This window comes from Loxodonta africana, chromosome 4 (genome assembly GCF_030014295.1).
Source record: "Loxodonta africana isolate mLoxAfr1 chromosome 4, mLoxAfr1.hap2, whole genome shotgun sequence".
Lineage (NCBI taxonomy): Eukaryota > Metazoa > Chordata > Mammalia > Proboscidea > Elephantidae > Loxodonta > Loxodonta africana.
Genome location: NC_087345.1, coordinates 460,190 through 474,705, shown reverse-complemented (window position 1 = coordinate 474,705; position 14,516 = coordinate 460,190). Strand labels below are relative to the sequence as shown.

The window sequence follows — 14,516 nt, the reverse complement described above, 5'->3', positions numbered from 1 at the left end:
GAGGACCGGCCTCAGAGCCTAGAGGGTTCGCTGGGTGGGCGGGGTGCTGCAGTGCTGTTGGGAGGGTGCTGTCACCTGCACGGGGTGCCCACGCTGCACCCAGCTTGTCTGCCAGCCCTTTGTCCCTGGTGGTCGGAGTGGCACCTCTCCTCCACCCACACCCACTGTCAGCCACCTTGTCCACTCTACCCCCTCCCACCAGGGCCCTGTCTTCACGTCAGGACTTGTCCCACACCCACATGAAGTCCCTTAGGAGGTGGCATTGGGTGGGGTGCCAACGAGACACACAGGCCACCAGTGGCCTCTGCCCAGCCTGGCTCTGGGTGCTACAGCTGAGTCCCATCACTTACATCTGAGAGTCTTGGCTTGACCACCTCCAAGTGAAGGCTGGCCCCAGGCCCCCTGGCTGACAGGCCCCAGAGCCTCCCACCAGCTGACTGACAGGCCCCGGAGCACCCCCGAGCCCACTTTAGGGTGCAAGGCTGTATTTCTTCCCACAGTGCGCCATTTGACAGGGTTGCAGAGATCAGCTTCAGCACCGATGCAGATGATGACAGTGTGAGTGGAGTGCCCTGTACCCCTCTGTCCATTGGTCCTGACAGAATGAGCTGAGGTGGGCGGGGATGCCTGGTACTGGCTTGGCCCAGACCTTGGGGAGGGGGCCAGAGTGCTCATGGGAGCTGGTGTTCATGCCTCCAGCCTGCACCCACCTCCCCAGCCTGGTGGCCGGGTGTTGTGGGCTCCCACCCCACCCCCGACCCTCTAAAGCCACCTGGTGCGTCTCACAGCCACACGCAGCACTGTTTGAAGCTTGCTGCAGTGACCGCATCCAGCCCTTCGATGATGAGGAGGAGGATGACGACATCTGGGAGGATGGCGAGCTGAGCCGAGCAGCCCGGGTGACGGCCAGAGCCAGGTGTGTCCACCAGCCCGTCGTCACAGCTGCTGTGACACTTCACTCGAGCATGTGCATGTGTGAGGGGTGCAGACACCGTCCCTAAGGAGGCAGGGGTTCTGGGTCCTCAGGGCGTAGGGGGAATGGGCACAGGGCAGGCCTGGACCAGCCCTGATCCTTGGGGCCATCGCCACCTGCCTCGGCCCTCAGGCTGGTACGTGCGGGGGATGCTCAGGCCGGGCGCCACTGAGCCTCTGACCACACGGGCCCTCAGATTTGGAGCCCCCCTCGCCGCAGAGAGTGGCTCAAAGAGCAGCCTAGAGCACGGCAGTCGCAACGGGAGTGTGGACACGGATGCTCCCCGAGGGGCCACTCCTCCAGCTGAGGGCAGCCGCAGCCCCGGCCCGCCGGCCCCTGTGCAGAAAGAAGGCCGTGGTGGGGAGGGCAGTGCGGAAGGTGGGTACAGGGAAGGGGGTTGGTGAGGGCAGTGCTGGGGTGGAGGGGACAGGGTCTGGTCCTGCAGAGCCCTGGGCAGGCCTGCAGGTCTCCCGCTGTCTGGTAGCCACGCCTGCGCGTGCTCTCACAGACAACTGCTCCCACCCACCTGCCGTGGTCACTCGGCCACTTGTTCACGGCCGCGGCATCCGCAGCAGGACACAGTGCCCCATGGGTCTGCGGCCTGGCTCTGGCCTGGGCAGGTGGGGTCTCTGTCAGCAGATGCCAGACCCTCAGCAGAGGCTGATGGGGGCCCCCACCCCCACACACTGGCTGGAGCACCCCATGTGCACATGCGCCTGACTAAAGGTGCCCCTGGGGTGTCTCTGGTTTGATCTGGAACCATAAGTCACCCAGGGTGCTCCAGAGGGACCATGGGTGGGCCAGGCAGCCGCACTCACCTTGGGGTGGCGGGCGGGGGGCCGCTCCACGGCCCTCGGGTATCTGACCTGACAGGAGCAGTGTTTTCGGCCCTGGGAACAGCCCTGTGCTCTTGGGACGCGGGCAGGTTGGGGACAGCGTCCCACACTCTCAAGACTGAGTCCACGCTGTACTGCTCCCATAGGTGCCGGTTGGGCTGCGGTGTTTGCCGAGCCCGTGAGCGCAGCCCTGCAGGCCCCCGGGGTGGCCGTGGACGTCGGCTCCAGTGTCTGGGCAGTCAGCACGCCTGGTGCCCCCACGCCAGAGGAGAAGGGCTGGGCCAAGTTCACAGACCTCCAGCCTTTCTGCTGGTAATGTCAGCATGCTTTCAGGGGGTGTCCTCCCGGCTGTGGGGGCCTGCAGCTCAGCTCACGCTGGCTCCTCCACAGCTCTGATTCAGGTCCCCGGTGCAGCTCCCCAGTGGACACAGACAGTGGCAACATCCAGGGCGGCCCAAACCAGTGCCCAGAGAAAACCTGTAAGTCACAGTGGTAGGGTTGTGGGCGGTGCCACGGGACACAGACCACACCCCATGCTTGTGGGTGGGGCCCCGTCACCTCACCCTGGGCCTGCTCCTGGTGGTAGCCTTGGGGTTTACGTGACACCTCAGGACTGGAGTCTGCCCTGTGCCCTGCTGCGCACCAGCTCTCGCAATGGGGGTGGGGGCAGGAGGTGAGCCACCTCCAACTCTGCACCAGCCCTCCTCCCTCAGCGCTGCTTTCTAGGCCCGCAGGCTGGATTTGCCCTGAGTGGCTATCACTCCCCCCAGTCAGACAGGTCAGATGCCTCACAAGGCAGACAGGAGGCCGTGCACCCCGAGGCCTGTCCAGGAGTCTGGGTCCCTGCGGGTCCCTGGGCCCTGAAGACTGAGTAGGGGATCCTGGACACACTGCCCCAGGCCCCTACGCCTCAGGCTCTTCCCTCGTAGTACCCAGGATACGGTGATTTTTCTTGCCCCTGGGTGCACACGCACGTGGCAGGAGTGTGCGAGGCAGCGTTTTTGTCCCAACAACTTTGCAGACAAACTCCTGTATGTTCTAGACTGGCTCCTGCAGCTCAGGTCATCTGTGCGCTAGCCCCTCTGCTGTCACGTCCTAGCCTCTTTTCTTGCAGCCTGCCCAGCTCCCCCAAGTGCCTGGAACACGTGTGCGCCCAGGAAGGCACCCCCGGTAGCCTCCAGCAGCAGGTACACTGGGGCCTTGGACAGAGAGGATGTCGAGCAAGGCGCAGGTGGCATCCGGGAGGGGGTCTTCAGCCAGGAGACTCCCCCACGGGCCACGGAGGCCATCCCTCGAAGGTGAGGAGGGTGGGTGGGCCAGGGCACAGCGTGACCACAACCAGGCAGGGCCCAGGGGTGGGCAGGAAACTGGACGTTCCTCGGGGGTCTGTGGGCCTGTGGCTTCCCTGAGCTGCGGGAGGAGCATGGCCTTTGAGTCAGTTGTCCTCAAGCGCCTGGACGTTGCCTGTGGCTTTTCTTCGTGTGAACACCAGTTCCTAGAAGTGAGCCTGCCTCGTGCAGCCGGCCTGGAAACATGTTCGGCTCTGGCAATGGGAGGGATGGCACAGGCGTCCTCACTGTACTGGGGAGTCGAGGTCACAGGTGGGCAAAGGCAGGAGGTCCTGGCTCCCTCAGCCTGCCCCAGAACACAAGGGCCAACTGGGGAGGAGACGGGACATGGAGGGCCAGCCCAGGGCTCCCAGCAAAGCTTGGGAGGAGATGGGGTCAGCCGAAACGCACAAGGACAGACACTTGGTGAGGCGGTGTGTTTGGAACCCAGCATAGCCACTCCAGAGGGCAGGAGCTGGGGCTTGGTGCTCCAGGCCACCTTCTGGACTCCTCCAGCCTCTCACATCCTTGGGCACATGGGGTAGGCAGCACTGGCCTAGCCCCTTTAACCAGAGCCCATGTCTGCACACAGGGCTGACCACACACCCAGCATGCCACTGGACTCTGCGCCCTGGGGCCCCACATACAACTCCCCCGCTACTGCAGACGTGGCCACCATCCCAGCTGAGGCTACACCCCCCGCAGCAGCTGAAGTGGCCGCTCTGGCCACCTCCACTGCACTGGCCTTAGTGGCCCCCTCAGGGCCCATTGTGGCAGTCACCACGGTGGCCCCCTTGGAGACAAAGAACAGGTGAGCACGGGGGGCTGCCCTGCTGGCCTGAGGCCCCAGGCTAGAGCAGCTGAGGGAAGGCCCCAGCCCTGCCTCTCTTCCCGCAGGAAGACAGAGGCGCCGCCGCCAGCAGGAGCCACCGCGAATGGCCCTGTGTGACGCTGCTGCCACCAGGCCCTGGTGCCACCAAGCAAGAAAACTACCTGGTGATGCAACTTGTCTTTTTTAATTTAATTTAATTTAATTTTGAAATAAATGCTGCATCGGTAGAGCGGCAGTGGAACCGTCAAAGGCCCGGCTTGCGTCCTCCTGCCACAGCCCAGCGCGGCCTGTCTTTGCAGCGGCTCCGCCCACACAGCAATAAAGCTCGCCGCCTGGCGCTGCCTGTGGGCCTGGGCCGGGCACTTCGGAGGCAAGGAGCCACCAGGCAAGGCCACACGTGCTGGTGCCGGGACTCGATGGACGTGGTGGATGTGGCTTCCACCCGGGGCTCTGTTTTTACTGTTTTTTAACGAATGCAGGAAGAGCCACATTTTTGCACTTTGTCGTCCCGTAGCAGCGGGCGGCTGGTCCCCTAGCTCAGGCCCCCTCCCACCTTGGCGGGAGGGGGTTATGTGCCTGGGATGGGGAGACCCTCCAAATGCACTTGGGCACCAGGGTGTGGGGACGTGAACCTGGGCTCTGGGATTTGGCTGCCTTAAAACCCGCCCTCACAGCCTGGTGGAGCAGCAGAGCCAGCGGCGTGCGCGTCAGGTGGGCAGGACCAGAGGGCTGGGATGATGCCACAATGCTGGGTGGGGCCCCCCTGGGGGCCAAGGTCCTGAGCTTATGTTGTGTTAACTTGACAGGCATCCAGCCCCAGCTCCAATAAACAGCTGTGTCGTTCCTACTGCGCAAACCCATTTACTGGTGGATCGGGGACCCACGAGCCTCTGCCCCCAGCACCTTTTTGCCCCCCCCCAACCTGTGGTCCTCTGGGAGGGGCATGCTGTGCCAGGTCTCCCTCCAACCACAGGACAGACCCAACCAAACCCCTCACCCTTCCCCCTCAAGTGTCTCAACATGAAGGACAGACAGGGGCTGGGGAGGGGGGGGATACAGGAAAGCTGCTACCCCAGGGACACTCAGTGGCCACGGGGGCCATTTGAGGCTTCAGGCTCCCACAAGGGCGGGGGTACATGGTGGGTAGGTAGCACACGATGAGTCTCAGATGTGGGGTCTTGGCACCACTGAGCCGGCACCTGGGACCCAGTGGCATCACCTCCTAGGTCACCATGCCCCTGCCCACCCCACGACTCGCTGGCATCTGCCCCAGGTCAGGCTCTGGCCCGTGGGTTGGCCACTCAGGTGGCAGAGAAACTGTGACACACACCCCCTCCCCCCCCCGGAGACAGACATCAGTGGTGAGTCCCACTGCCTCAAGGACACAAGTCCTGTGTGCCCACTTTCCCTCCCCGTGTGACCTCCCTCTGGGGCCACGATCTCCTCCTCTCGGCCTCCCCCTGCCCAAAGCCCCAAACTGGGGGCTGCTGAGGACAAGCAGAACCACCCCACCACCCCTGGGGCCCTGGCGCTCAGAGGCCGCCTGTAGCCAGGACGAGGCAGGTGTCGACAGGTGGAGCCATGTGGTCCGTTAGTTCTCTTTATAGACTCTCGTTCTGGGGACAGGTGCTGCTGGCCAGCCGGGGCCAGCGAGGTTCTGGGCAGGGACTATTTACATGCCCCGAGGGGCTGTACCATGGCTGCCCACCGCCAGGCCCGCCAATAAGTTAAGTCTGTTGAGCCAGGCAGGGGGGCACTGTACAAACTCAAGTGCTGGGAGCTTGGGCCTCAATACTGTCAGGGCCAGGGGTCTGTAAACATAGCTGGGCGGCCCTGTCCCACCCCCACCCCCCCGCAGTGGTCTGTGACACGAAGTGCCAGTCAGGCGGGTGGGGGGTCAGGCGTCCGACAGACAGCTCTGGATCCGGTCGACCCACTGCTGGGCTGAGGGCACGTCCTGGGCACAGAAGTTGTAAACGCGGCGTGTCGTCTTCACCTGGGGAAGGTGGGTCATGACTCCACGGCACGCGGAGCCCCTGCCCTGCACACCTGCTCACAAGACCCAGCCCCCAGCCCATGCTCACGTCAAAGAAGGCCTTCTCATCCACGGTCTTGGGGGCACCCATGGTGGGTGTGCCAGGAGCGACAGACTCCACCTCAGCCAGGTCGATGACGCCCTTGCACTCTGTGTCCACCCGGTGGTCGTAATAGCGCAGCTGCTCGGGGCAGGGGGAGGGGTGGATCAAGCCAGGCTCAACCCGCACCCGGCCACCACCCTTGGAGGCCACTCACCTGGTGCTTGGTCTTGTCCAGCACAAACCAGCGGGCCTTCCAAGGCTTCATGAAGGCCCCCTTCTTGTACAGGGTGCCCTCATATGACCTGAGTGAGGACCAAGAGGCCATCAGGGCACAGTGTGGCCCCGGAGGCATGAGACGCAGGAGCTGTTCCCGAAGGCCACAGCTGGCAGCCTGAGCTTGGGCAGGGATGGGGGCTGTCCCTGAGAAAGGGGACATGCCCCTCCCGTGACCGATGCCGGAGGCGGGTCTTGGAGCAGCAGCCCCCCGCCCCACCTGCTCACTCACCGCTGTGCTGGCCCCACACACCTGTTCTCACTCTCGGCTGTCTGGAACTGGCTATAGAGAGTGCTGGTGCTACGCCGGGCTGCCTGGCGGGAGCCAGACGCTGTGGAACCGCTGCTCTGGTCACTGTCCAGGCTGAGGCTCAGAGTGGAGCCCACAGGCCCCTCCTGTAGGTACACACCCAGCGAGCGGCGGTGGTGCGGCACACTGGACACCAGCAGGGAGCCAGGGGGACCCTGAGGCGGGGAGCCCAGTGTCAGGGCCCAGGACCTCACCTGGGCAACATGCCCCCCACCCTGTTTTCTTCCAGACACCTCTGCCCCTTCCCCTCCCCTGCTCACGCGTCCATCAGGCCGGCCTTCAAGGCGCTGGGCAGCCTTTACCCGGTCCCAAGTGTCCTTCCAGCGCTCGGGGGGTCGGCCCAGCTCTGTCTCCAGCCGCTGCAGCTCCTAGGGGCACAGGACGTGGTCAGAGAACAGGAAGGCCAGCCTAGCCTGAGCAGAGCCAGCATGTGTCCTTCAGGGAGGAAGCTGTGCTCACAGGGCTGGACCAGGGAGCCAAGGGAGGAAGCAGGTATCAGCTGGGCATAGAGGCCAAAATAACACACATGCTCTTGACCCTGGCTGGACCACTACCCCACACGGGGGCCCAGCAGATCATGGGCCATGCCCTGCTCACTGGGCATTTCCCTTGGGAAGCTTCTTCCAGACATCGGCAAACACTCCAGAGGCAGCACGCAACAGCCAGGCTTCCAGGTTCCATGTCAGCGAGAGGAGAGGCGGCAATGAACTCCGTGGGGTCAGGCAGTGGAGAGCATGGGGCCTCCCGATGGGAATGTGCACTTGGGGTCAGTGCGGGGACGCCATGAGGTGCCTGAGACCATCTGCCTAACTCCACTTCACCTGCTCAGTGACCCTGAGTCAGCACCATCCCTGTCATCCCTGGCTAGACCCCCACCATGCCCTATGTTCCCCCGGGAAGTACACAGGTACTGTGTCAGAAGCCATCATGGTCTGACGCAGGAGAGGCCAGCACCAGCACAGGAGAAGGGCCAAGACACGAGCTCCTACTTCCAACATGAACTGTCAAAATTCTTAGACTTGGAATTCTGGAATCAGTGGGCACGGCTGCCTGGGACCACCCTCCACTAAACAGAAGTAAGTCTGGGCAGCAACCTGAAGGCATCACAGAGCAGTTGGCTCAGGGAAAGGTCCCAGGGAAAGGTCGAGGACCTGGACCTAGGGGGAGGAAACCCAGAAAGGACAACAGTACCTCTGGGAACTGTGACTGGAAAGCCGGGCATGGCTTTACCAGGCTTATAGGTCTGTGGTCCCCACAGTGAGGGGCTACCTCCAGGTACGAGGGTGAAATGGAAAGGGGCCTGCCTCACAGAAAGGCCCAAATGAAGGATCTGGGCTCACCAGCGCCTGAAGCAAATTACTGCTGGAGGAGAATACTAGCCAAAGACCTGTCTCTGTAGGTTTCCACTTATGATATCAGGTACTCAATGAAAAAAAAAAAAAAACATGCCCAGAGAAGAAATGATGTGACCCAACAACTAAGAGGAAAAAACAGACAGTAGAAACAGACTTGCCCACACATCTGTCAGTTTGTCGTACTTTGGGGGCCTGAGTGTTGCTGTGATGCTGGAAGCTATGCCAATGGTATTCAGATGCCAGCAGGGTCACCCATGGAGGACAGGTTTCAGCTGAGCTTCCAGACTAAGACAGACTAGGAACAGGGACCTGGCAGTCTACTTCTGAAAAGCATTTGCCAGTGAAAACCTTATGAATAGCAGCAGAACACTGTCTGATATGGTGCTGGAAGATGAGCCCCCCAGGTGGGAAGGCACTCAAAAGATGACTGGGGAAGAGCTGCCTCCTCGAAGTAGAGTCGACCTTAATGATGTGGATGGAGTAAAGCTTTTGGGACCTTCAATTTGCTGATGTGGCACAACTCAAAATGAGAAGAAACAGCTGCAAACATCTGTTAATAATCAGAACATGGAATGTACGAAGTATGAATCTAGGAAAACTGGAAACTGTCAAAAATGAAATGGAACACACATCAATATCCTAGGCGTTAGTGAGCTGAAATGGACTGGTATTGGCCATTTTGAGTTGGACAATCATATGGTCTCCTATGCTGGGAATGACAACTTGAAGAGGAACGGCGTTCCATTCATATTTCAAGATCTATCCTGCAGTACAGCGCTGTCAATGATAGGATAATATCCATACGCCTACAAGGAAGACCAGTTAATACGACTAACCACTAAGGTCAAAGATGAAGATTTTTACCAACTTCTGCAGTCTGAAATTGATCAGACATGCAACGAGGATGCACTGATAATTACTGGCAATTAGAATATGAGAGCTGGAAACGAAGAAGGATCAGTAATTGGAAAATACTGGCTTGGTGATATAGAAACAATGCTGGAGATCGCATGACTGAATTTTGCAAGACCAATGACTTCTTCATTACAAATAACTTTTTTCACCAACACAAATAGCAGCTACACACGTGGACCTCGCCAGATGGAATACACAAGAATCAAATCAACTGTATCTGTGGAAAGAGATGATGGAAAAGTTCAGTATCATCAGTCAGAACTAGGACAGGGGCCACCTACGGATCAGACCATCAATTACTCATATGCAAGTTCAAGTTGAAACTGAAGAAAATTAAAACAAGCCCACAAAAGCCAAAGTACAACCTTGAGTGTATCTCACCCGAATTTAGAGACCATCTCAAGAATACTTTTGACATGTTGAACACTAATGACCAAAGACCAGACAAGTTGTGGAAGGACATCATACATAAAGAAAGCAAAAGGTCATTAAAAAGACAGAAGAGAAAGAAGACTTAAATGGATGTCAGAAGAGACTCTGAAACTTGCTCTTGAATGTCGAGTAGTTAAAGCAAAAGGAAAAAATGAACTAAAAGAGCTGAACAGAAGATTTCGAAGGGCGGCTCAAGAAGACAAAGTATTATGATGACATGTGCAAAGACCTGGAGATAGAAACCAAAAGGGAAGAACACACGCAGCATTTCTCCAGCTGTAAGAACTGAAGATTCAAGCCTCAAGTTGCCATACTTGAATAATTCTACAGGGAAAATACTAAAACGACATAGGAAGCATCAAAAGAAGATGGAAGGAATACAGAGAGTCACTATACCAGAAAGAACTGGTTGACGTTCAGCCATTTCAGGAAGTAAGAGATGATTAGGAACCGATGGTACTGAAGGAAGACGTCCAAGCTGCACTGAAGGCATTGGCGAAAAACAAACCTCCAGGAATTGATGGAATATCAACTGAGATGTTTCAACAAACGGAGGCCCAACTGTGATCCATATTTATGCCTATTTCCAGGACAGGTGACCCAGTTGAATGCAGGAATTATCAATGATTAATATCACATGGCAGCAAAATTTTGCTGAAGATCATTCAAAAACAGCTGCAGCAGTATATCGACAGGGAACTGCCAGAAATTCAGGCCGGTTTCAGAAGAGGACATGGAACCAGGGATATCATTGCTGATGTCAGATGGATCCTGGCTGAAAGCAGAGACTACCAGAAGGATGTTTACCTGTGTTTTATTGACTGTGTTAAGGCATTCGACTGTGTGGATGATAACAAATTATGGATAACATTGCAGACGGTGGGAATTCCGTAACACTTAATTGTGCTCATGAGGAATCTGTACACAGATCAAGAGGCAGTCATTCAAACAGAACAAGAGGATACTGCATGGTTTGAAGTCAGGAAAAGTGGATGTCAGGGTTGTATCCTTTCACCATACCTATTCAATCTGTACACTGAGCAAATAATACGAGAAGCTGGACTATATGAAGAAGAACGGGGCATCAGGACTGGAGGAAGACTCATTAACAATCTGCCTTATACAGATGACGCAACCTTCCTTGCTGAAAGTGAAGAGGACGTGAAGCACTTACTGATGAAGTTCAAAGACCACAGCCTTCAGTATGCATTACACTTCAACATAAAGAAAACAAAAATCCTCACAACTGGACCAATGAGCAACATCATGATAAATGGAGAAAAGACTGAAGTTGTCAAGGATTTCATTTTACTTGGATCCACAAAAACAGCCACGGAAGCAGCAGTCAAGAAGTCAAAAGACACATTGCATTGGGCAAATCAGCTGTAAAAGACCTCTTTAAAGTGCTGAAAAGCAAAGATGTCACCTTGAGGACTAAGGTGTGCCTGACCCAAGCCACGGTGTTTTCAATCAAGTCATATGCATGCGAAAGCTGGACAGTGAATAAGGAAGACCAAAGAACTGGTGCCTTTTAATTGTTGGCGAAGAATGTTGAATATACCACGGACTGCCAAAAGAACGAATAAATCCGTCCTGGAAGAAGCGCGGCCAGAATGCTCCTTAGAAGCAAGGATGGCAAGACTGCGTCTTACATACTTTGGACATGTTGTCAGGAAAGATGCGTCCCTGGAGAAGAACATCATGTTTGGCAGAGTACAGGGTCAGCAAAACAGAGGGAGACCCTCAATGAGATGGATTGACACAGTGGCTGCAACAAGGGGCTCAAGCATAACAACAATTGTGGGCATGGGGCAGGACCGGGCAGTGTTTTGTTCTGTGGTGCATGGGGTCGCTCTGGGTCGGAACCGACTCCACGGCACCTAACAACAACAGAAACAGACTCAGGAGACCATATTATCTGTCAGTAATTTCCAAATAACTTTGGTCAATATGTTCAAAAAATTAAAAGGCAAAACTTAGGCTCTGAAGGAAGAACTCAAACCTATTAAAAGGAACCAGATGAAGTCCTGATGCGTGCTATAACATGAATGTACCTTGAAAATATTGAGTGCAATAAGCCAGTTGCAAAAGGACAAATACTGTGTGATCTCTTATATGATAAGCAAATTACAGAAAATAAAGATTAGGAATGGTTACCAGAACGGGGAGAGAGAGGACAGGGGAAGTTTCTGCTTAGGGGACACTGAGTTTACGTCAATGGTGCTGGGTAACTCAGAAAATAGCGGTATCAGTTGCACAGTGTGAAGATTATCATCAGTGTCACTGGATTTTACACACAGAAATGGGTGAATTGGTGGATGTTCTGGTATATATTCACCACAGTTAAAAAAAAAAAAAAAAACCTTGAAAAGATCAAGCTGATCCACAGTTCATTAACTGCCTACAAGAAAAAGAACCAAAACTCTTTTAAGAAAGACAACAAAATCCTGACTCTGAACAATGTAGCATCTACAATGTCCAGCTTACAATAAAAAATTAGACAAGAAAAACAGGGAAATGGGACCCAGGAAAAAAGTTTGAAAAGGAAACAGACCCAGAAAAGAAACAGGTGCTGGAATTAACATATAAGAATTAAAATCAGTTTTTATAAAGTATATCTCAGGATTTAAGCCATAGACGATTGAGCACTTGGGCAATTTCTACAAAGAATGAAAACTATGAAAAGAAGGAATCAAACAGAAATTCTAGATTGGAAAAACACAGTATCTACAATGAAAAATTCATTAGATGGGCTTAAGAACATATTAAACACAAGAAAGAAGTGAATTGTGAACGTTAATACAAGGCAACAGAAATCAAACTAAATTGCAGAGAAAAACAATAATAAAAAACAGAGCCTTAGTACCTAAGGGACAATATCAAAATCCCAGAAGGAGGGAAAAGGAGAGATTGTGCAGAAAAAATTTGTTTAGAAACAGTGGCCTAAAATATATTAAGTTTGATGAAGACTATCATCTCAAAGATTTAAGGAACTCAAGGAGTCCAAGCAGAATAAACAGAAAAACCGCCTCATGGTTGAACTGCTGAAACCAAAGATAAAATCTTAAAAGGCAGTAAAAAAAAAAAAAAAAAGGTGACATTATATACAGCTGACAAGGATGAGAATGAAAGTTGACATCTAATCAGAAACACAGCCAGAGAACAATGAAGTGATACCTTTTCACTCCAGAAAGTAAAAAGATATCAACCTGGAATTCTATATCCAGAGAAAAGACCCTTAAAAAAACGAAGGCAGAATAAAGACACCTTAGGATGCACAAAAGCTGAGGGTATCTGTTAGCTGCAATCCTGGGTTACAGGAGTATTAAAGGTCCTTCCACATGCAGAGAAATAATATACCACCTGGAAACACGGATCTACATGGGATGTATGAAAAATATCAGAAACGGTAAATGTACAAGCCTTTTCCTTTCTTAATTTCTTTAAATCAGGTGAGAGTAACATCACGAAAGATGGCAGGGCAGGAAGCTCCAGGAATTGACGCTTCCACCTAAACAACTAATGAACTGGCAGAAACCGTATCAATCAGCTATATTAGAACTCTGGACACGTTTAGGGGAGTGTGATGAAGAGGCTGGTAAATTCTGCTGAATTTTGGTATTTCACAATCATCCCCAACCCCATGGCAGGCAGCTGTGGAGGATTACCCAACCCCTCTGCGGCTTGCTGGTGCCAGGGTGGGTAATAAGGACCTGGTCCTCTAAAAATTAAGGTTGTGTGTTTTGACTGCTGATCACCCTTTTTGACTACTGAGGGGCCAACACAGAGGGTGGCTGTTATTTCAACCTCCAGGAGCTGAAGCAGCTTCCCTCCTTCTTCAAGGCAATTTAAAAAAACAATAGCCTTTTTCCCCCCCTTTCCTTCTTTGGGAGTCAGACATTTAAGGAACTCTCTGTCAGGTCACAGGCTGACCACAGAAAGAATAGAAACTTCAGAGACTACACACAACAGGGAATACACACTTTGGAAAAATATTTAGGAAAACTCACAAAAAAAACAGTTCTAGCCCTCGGCAAGCAAAAGGCAGCAAACCCTGAGTAGGAGACTTAGATTTCCAGAGTTACCAGAAAACTCAGAATGTCTCCTTCTCAACAAAAAATTACAAGACATTCATATGAAAAAAAATGAACTTAACAGAAGTCATCCCTGAGGAAGCTGAGATAGTACAGTTATTAGTCAAAGATTTTAAGTCAGCTGTCTTAAACATGTTCAGAGAACTAAGCAAAACGTGGACAAAGAACTAAAGGAAGTCAAGAAAAAGCTGTCTGGGCAATGTGACAATACAGGCAGTCCTTGGGTTACGAACGTCCGACTTACGGACAATTCATACTTGCCCTTTAATCTTATGTAAATTTGCCCTCACTTTGAAATGAATGAACCAACCCCTACTCGCAATAAATTCTTCATCACAGTCACCTTCAACTGCTGCACGTGGAGCTTCTAAATCACTGAAAAGGCTTCACACATTTTCTTGCACTGAAGTTAAGGCTAAATAAGAACCACATCCACTTGTTCTGACTTACCTACAGATTCGACTTAAAGACACAGTTAGGAACAGGTCTCGTTTCTAACCCAGGGACTGCCTGTATCAATGAAAATAATTTATAGAAAAATTAAATCCAAAATTCTGGAGTTAAAAAGTACAAAAACCGAAATGAAAAGCTCACTAGAGGGTTTTTACTTCTAGTGATTAACCCAAAAAACCCACTGCCATCAAGTCGATTCCAACTCATAGCGACCCTATAGGACAGAGCAGAACTGCCCCATAGAGTTTCCAAGGAGCGCCTGGTGGATCTGAACTGCTGACCTCTTGGTTAGCAGCTGTAGCTCTTAACCACTAGTGATTAGAACAGGGAAAAACATCAGCAAACCTAAAGACAATTGAAATTATCTCACCTGAGGAGGAGAAAAACAAATAAGGAAAAATAAACAGATTCACCATCAGGCTTAATTAACATGCACACATTATAGAGTCCCAGAAAGAAGAGGCAGAAAAAATATTCAAGGAAATAATGACCAAAAAGTTACCAAAATTTGACCTTGAATACATACTACCCGGATTTAGAGACCATCTCGAGAATAGATGTGACACACAGTGAACACTAACGACTGAAGACCAAAAGAGTTGTGTGATGACATCAACGACATCACACATGGAGAAAG

General features: G+C 53.1%; 2 protein-coding genes across 26 annotated transcripts in view; one reads left to right on the top strand and one right to left on the bottom strand.

Moving 5' to 3' along the window:
* The window catches only part of PPP6R2 (protein phosphatase 6 regulatory subunit 2), a 102,339-nt gene extending 97,523 nt beyond the window's left edge, over positions 1–4,816 (top strand). For all 22 annotated transcript variants that reach the window (XM_064283278.1, XM_064283277.1, XM_064283276.1 and 19 more), the window contains 8 exons: positions 501–558; positions 789–916; positions 1,170–1,351; positions 1,956–2,121; positions 2,200–2,288; positions 2,924–3,107; positions 3,730–3,948; positions 4,035–4,816. In XM_064283278.1, coding sequence (XP_064139348.1) covers positions 501–558; positions 789–916; positions 1,170–1,351; positions 1,956–2,121; positions 2,200–2,288; positions 2,924–3,107; positions 3,730–3,948; positions 4,035–4,086 — 1,078 coding nt within the window. In that variant the 3' untranslated portion in view covers positions 4,087–4,816. The remainder of the gene's footprint in view (positions 1–500; positions 559–788; positions 917–1,169; positions 1,352–1,955; positions 2,122–2,199; positions 2,289–2,923; positions 3,108–3,729; positions 3,949–4,034) is intronic.
* A 739-nt stretch (positions 4,817–5,555) lies between these two features.
* SBF1 (SET binding factor 1) overlaps positions 5,556–14,516 on the bottom strand; it is a 39,198-nt gene continuing 30,237 nt past the window's right edge. For all 4 annotated transcript variants that reach the window (XM_064283254.1, XM_064283251.1, XM_064283253.1 and 1 more), the window contains 5 exons: positions 6,891–6,998; positions 6,574–6,785; positions 6,262–6,349; positions 6,054–6,185; positions 5,556–5,965 (listed from right to left, as the gene is read on the bottom strand). In XM_064283254.1, coding sequence (XP_064139324.1) covers positions 5,867–5,965; positions 6,054–6,185; positions 6,262–6,349; positions 6,574–6,785; positions 6,891–6,998 — 639 coding nt within the window. In that variant the 3' untranslated portion in view covers positions 5,556–5,866. The remainder of the gene's footprint in view (positions 5,966–6,053; positions 6,186–6,261; positions 6,350–6,573; positions 6,786–6,890; positions 6,999–14,516) is intronic.